This window comes from Dermochelys coriacea, chromosome 1, assembly GCF_009764565.3.
Source record: "Dermochelys coriacea isolate rDerCor1 chromosome 1, rDerCor1.pri.v4, whole genome shotgun sequence".
Lineage (NCBI taxonomy): Eukaryota > Metazoa > Chordata > Testudines > Dermochelyidae > Dermochelys > Dermochelys coriacea.
In genome coordinates, this window is record NC_050068.2 from 165906337 (window position 1) to 165912091 (window position 5755).

At 49.6% G+C, this 5755-nt stretch overlaps 1 protein-coding gene across 2 annotated transcripts in view; it reads right to left on the bottom strand.

The window, feature by feature from the left end:
• The window catches only part of HUNK (hormonally up-regulated Neu-associated kinase), an 88872-nt gene extending 83473 nt beyond the window's left edge, over positions 1 to 5399 (bottom strand). The window contains exon 1 of one of the 2 annotated variants that reach the window (XM_038388163.2): positions 4689 to 5399. In XM_038388163.2, coding sequence (XP_038244091.1) covers positions 4689 to 4946 — 258 coding nt within the window. In that variant the 5' untranslated portion in view covers positions 4947 to 5399. The remainder of the gene's footprint in view (positions 1 to 4688) is intronic. The other variant, XM_038388162.2, reaches the window with a different exon arrangement.
• Between the last annotated feature and the right edge of the window lie 356 nt (positions 5400 to 5755).

The following is a 5755-nucleotide window of genomic DNA, read 5'->3' on the forward strand; positions in this document are numbered from 1 at the left end:
ATCAGCTCCATACAGGGGCTGAAGTTCAGGTCTGGGGTCATGCATGCACCTGAAAGGGAACAGTGTTGCGGCTCTTTGTTCCCAGGGCAAACAGTAGATATGAGAAAACTGATCTGGCTAAAGTTATACCTTTTGGGGGTTCAGAGAAGATCAAGTAGCTTTCATTATTATTTACTATTTCCATACACTCCTGCTCTTCCTTAGTTTCAGCCAGAAATAAAAGTGGAAATGCCAAATATCACAGGAACTTTCCATGTACTTCCAACTCCAGTATTCCAAAATGTACTCCAATTCTCACCAAAACATTCCAATTACTCAGGCAAAGAGGTTCACGTGAGTTTTGGATAACAACTTTAGAGGTTTACTTGACACAAGCCAGCCAGGGCTTAGAATGCCAGGGAGGTGGAATGCTCAGCCTCTAAAGAAAGATGGATGTCTTGAACACTCAACATCAATGCTTCTGTCCAACACCGACAGGCTCAGAAGAAAGTCACATCTAGTTCTCCACTGTATGAAAGATGCTAGTCCCAGAAAACAACTTGGGGTCTCAAGGTTGGGGGCCCTGACAAGTGTAAAGCAACTTGCCTGTCCACAAATAAAGACACTAGCCCACATAATTGAGAAAGGTGATTCTCCAACACTTTCACTGTTTGTTTCCTTTGGTATAATTGCTGTTATTCAAGACAAGAAAGAAACTGGGGGTCTGGAAACTGAGACAGTAGGGCCAGTGGTGGGTCTCTCTCTCTCTCTCTCTCTCTTTTTTTTTTTCTCCTTTCTTTACTTTCTTAACAGACTAAAGTAAATGTAGCAATCCAGAAAAGGGGAGGCGGGAAGGGCATGCATGTGTAGGTGTCTTTTATCAACCAGAGGATTAGATGTATTTGTTACTGAGGAGAAGCATGAGGTTGGTAACAGAAGAGAGCAGGGAAGGATTTTTTTTTTTTTTGCACTCCTATAACATAATAATCACTAACCCTATTATTGTTCCCATGGTGAGTTTCAGGGCAAGTCTCTTGTTAAATTTCAGCCCATAACAAATTTCTTCTACAACTGGAGTTAAAAACTTGAGCTCAGGAATTTATAATGGAAATTATGACAATCTTAACAATAGTTGCATTTACAGTGCCACTAAAATTAGAGTACATTATACTCTTGTCATTTGCTTACCATGATCTAACTGGTTAAAATAAACTGTCAAACCCACTCTGAACAACTGTAGAGAATACTCTTTTTAGGATTTTTTAATCCATTTTATTATTGTTTGTATTTGTTTGCATTACAGTAGCACTAAGAGGCACCAATGCAGGTTGGGGACCCATTGCATGAAGCACCATACATAGTAAAACAGCCATTGCCCTAAGAGAGCATACTGTCTCAATACACATTCGAAGGCTAGGAAGTGAAAAAGAGGCTTACTGAGATGAAGTGACTTGCCCACAACCCCCAGTAGCAATGCTGGGACTAAAACCCAAGTCTCTTGAAACCCCACGTAGTATGTTAGCCACTAGTTCTCAACCCATTTACCAGTATGGGACGCACATGCAGCTCTCTGTGTGTTATGGGGGCCACATCCACACATATATATCATACCTGTATGGCCCTGACGATGTCACATGGGTCGCAGCTGTGTGCTGATTGGGCCACGGGTTGAGAACCACTGCATTAGACCACTGTGTCTCCAAAATAAGCCTCCATTTTTGTTACTTAACTGTATGAAAACCTTCCTTCGAAAGACGTTTCAGGTCGGTGTGGGACACCAACAGTCATTTTTTCATCACTGGTTGCAAATAACTAGGAAGGCCAGATTATCTCAAAATTAATAGTTTTTCATTAGCTGGAAGGTGCTCCTTTTTTTGTTTTTTGCCGCCATATCCATTTTATCAGGACACATTTTATGCAATAGCCCAATACACCCATGATGTATAATTCCTTTGGCTTCATGGAGTTACACCAGGAATGAATTTAGCTCAGTAGGTTTTAGTAATCACAAAGTGTCCTGCATTAGACAAGTCTGGGTGTTCTCCATTGACAAACTGGCTAGAAAAAGGCAGAGACTTGTAGGCTTAGACAAGGGCAGACTAATTGTATTGCTCTTTGTCAACAAGCTGGTTTTCCTCCAATTCTCCTAGTACTGACAAACCAAGTAGTTACATTCTTAATAATATTAGTGACCTCATGTTTGATTGCTGTAGGATCTGGAATTGGAAAAAGTACAGAGAAGGGCAACAAAAATTATTCAGTGTATGGAACTGCTTCCATATGAGGAAAAATTCAAAAGACTGGGACCATTCAGCATAAAAAAAGAAATGAATAAGGGGGGATATGATAGAGGTCTATAAAATCATGTATGGTGTGGAGAAAATGAATAAGGAAGTTTACCCCTTCCCATAACACAAGAACCAGCGTTCACCCAATGAAATTAGTAGGCAACACCTTTAAAAAAACAAACAAAAGGAAGTACTTCTTCACACAACACACAATCAACCTGTGGAACTCATTGCCAGAGAATGTTACAAAGGCCAAAAGAATAACTGGGTTCAAAAAATAATTAGATAAGTTCCCAGAGTATAGGTCCATCAATGGCTATTAGCTAAGATAGCCAGGGACCCAACTGCCATGCCCTGGTATTCCTAAACCTTGGACTGCCAAAAGCTGGGACTGGATGACAGGAATGGATCACTCAGTAATTGCCCTATTCTATTCATTCCCCTGAAGCATGACACCAACCACTGTCAGAAGACAGAATACTGAGCTTCATGGACGATTGGTCAGACCCATCAAGGCCATTCTTATGTTCTTATTCTAAAAGATTCTGTATAAAATAGTAATAAAGTAATAAAAAAAAAGTGAGTTTCCATAAGATGACTTCATCTCTTACTAATGTCCTCTAAAAACTAAACTATGTGTTACACCTTCCAGCGTGACAATGTCAACAACTTCTAATCATAAACACAGTCCACCCAAAAAACCCTAGCTCTCATTTCAATAAGCAAATAGTATCTGTCTTGCTTGCAGACATACCAAATTACACAGAGCTACCAATATTGCAACAGTTTAAGAGGCTGTGTTCTTTACCACAATGTTTAAAGCATATTTATAACTAAAAGCAAAAGGGGAAGACAGAGAATTGAATAGTCTATATTGTATGATAGCGATTAAGACATTAAAAAACCCAAAACCTATAATTATCAAAAATCTTAGTTTATTGACAAACTGAAAATACTATTTTTGTGTTGAATGTTTAGAGAGGCAAACTAGTCACAAAGTTCAGTATACTATCAATTCAGATATTTTCTTTTCACTGTCATATAGAACCACATTTATTTTTTCTTAGGCATAAAATGCTATCTATCCATGGAAGTGACTCTCAGAGACCCCCTGATTTTTCATTTTGCACCTCTGGGTGCTGGATTAATAGCCCTCCTCCAGACACAAGTACCCATCTATCTAAATAGTAGAGCACAGACATAATGCCCAGCCAGTGAGCCTCAATCCAGTTAGAGGGACTGCCTCTAGCAAAAAGGACAGTCTAATCAATTGCTGTCCTTTCAATCACAGGTAACTTCAGTCCTAGTGGGAGCATCTCTCGTCTCCGATTGCCAGCAACTATACCAATTGGGATGTGGGGAGGGGGTAGCGTGGCAGACGCTCCCTGCAGAACTGGGAATACCAAATTCATTTCACAGACCGCAACCAAATCCCAGGAACAAATACAATCTGCAAGAGAGCTGTCCACAACATGCCAGCAACAAGGGGGGGGGGGAGTTGCCTCAGTTCGCCCTTAAATAAGTGGAGTTGACCCAAAAACGCAAATGAAAAAGTGCTTTCTCTTTGTGAGCGGCCAGCAGGAGAGCTGCTCTCTAAGTGTGGAGGGAAGCTGCCGACGGGCGAGGTGGAGGGGGGAGTGCGGGGAGGAGAATTTAAACACACGTACAGTAACAGTGCGGTATCACAACTGTAAATGGCAGCCTTTGGGGCCATAGCTATAGGGACACTGCAACACTCCTTGCCAGAAGAGGGGCTGGTTTAGGAGGGATCTCCTCGGGGGTGGGGAGGGGGAGAGTAAACTGGGGGAGCTGCCCCTTCTAGTAAGTCTGCGGGGAATGGAGGGGCGCTAGCCCTTTGAGCACACTGGAATGAGATGAGAGTGGGGAGTTGCCCTCGGGAGTCGAGTTGGCGGGGTGCCCAGAAGGGAGCTGTGCCTGTGCCCAGGGCGGGTGTGGCTGGGGAGGGACAGCGGGGAACTGCCCCCGTGGTTGGGATGGTGGTGCACAGTGGGGAGCTACCCAGCGGTTAGGGGGAGTGTGGTGGATGGATAGTGGGAGCTGCCTCCGGGATCGGGGGTGCATAGTGTGGGGGAAGCTCCCCTCGGGATCGGGGTGCACGGCGGGGGGGGACTAGCCCCGGGGGAGCGGGATCGGGGTGCACGCGGGAGCTGCCCCCCGGGGGAGCGGGAGCGGGGTGCACGGCGGGGGGGACTAGCCCCGGGGGAGCGGGATCGGGGTGCACGGCGGGGGGGACTAGCCCCGGGGGAGCGGGAGCGGGGTGCACGCGGGAGCTGCCCCCCGGGGGAGCGGGCTCGGGGTGCACGGCGGGGGGGGGGCGAGAGCTGCCCCCCGGGGCAGCGGCCGGGGCTGGGAAGGATGGGTAGCTGGAGGGAAGTGGCGGGGGAGCGGAGGGGTCGGTACCTTCTCGCCGGTCACCACATGCAGCCCCTCGCGCACTTTGGCGAAGGACCCCTCTCCCAGCTTCCTGCCGATCAGGTAGTTGCCGACGCGCTTGGTGTGCTGGAAATCGCGGAGCCGCTCCCGCGCCCCCGCCGCGCCGACCCAGGCGGCCGGGAAACTTCCCTCCGAGCCCAGCGGCGGCTTCCTCGCCTCCCCGCCATCGCCGAACCCCGCCGCCGGCGGCTCGCTCAGCAGCCCGTCGCCCGCGGCCGCCGGCATCCTCCTGCCCCGGCGCCTCCGCTTCTGCCCTGCCCGCCGCTGCTACCGCTACTGCCGCCGCCGGGCACCTTCCCTCGGCATCGGGGCAAGTCCCCGCCTCTGCAGAGCGCCCGCGGCCAGGGGCTCGCTCCCAGCTCTGCAAGCCCCGCCGAGCGGCCGCAGCCAGGCGCTCGCCTCCCGAGCGCACGTGGGGCTGGGGGGCGGGGCTGCTGCTCAGGCGCCTTCTGGAGGCGCAGAGCAAAGTTCCTCCGACCAGCCGCGGGCTGGATGGGGGGGGGGGGGGCCGCTCCAGCACGATCCTCTCCGGAGAGCGCCGGCAACAACGCAACGTGCAGCCAGCCCAGCAACTAGCGGAGGCGAGCGTGCAATGCTGGCACCCAGCGCATCACGTTGAGGAGCCGGCGAGAGCCAGCTCCCGCAGATCAATTGTCTCCAGTCCCCGTGCAATCCGGTTTCCCTATTGGGTCTGTCTCGCGTGACCCCTCCCCTCTGTGTGTGTCTCCCTCGCTCGGTGCTTTCTCTTTGCTTGAGGCGCCCTCGCGGCTGGGGGAAGCCTAATCCCGTTTGAATGTGCAGTCATTTAATCCGATCCCACGCGGCGGGAACAGATGTGATCTAAACTCAGCACAGCAGCCTGAACATTTTCAAGCCCTGGTCGCCCCTCCTTCCCCCTCTGCTAGTGCAGGGCTCTCAAAACAGAACACCCCCAAGCCCCTCTCCCAGAGAGAAAAGCCGCCTGAAAGTCATGACAGTGCACCTCTCTCTGTATAATCACACTACAGATCCCAGCTCCCAGCCGGATAAAGACA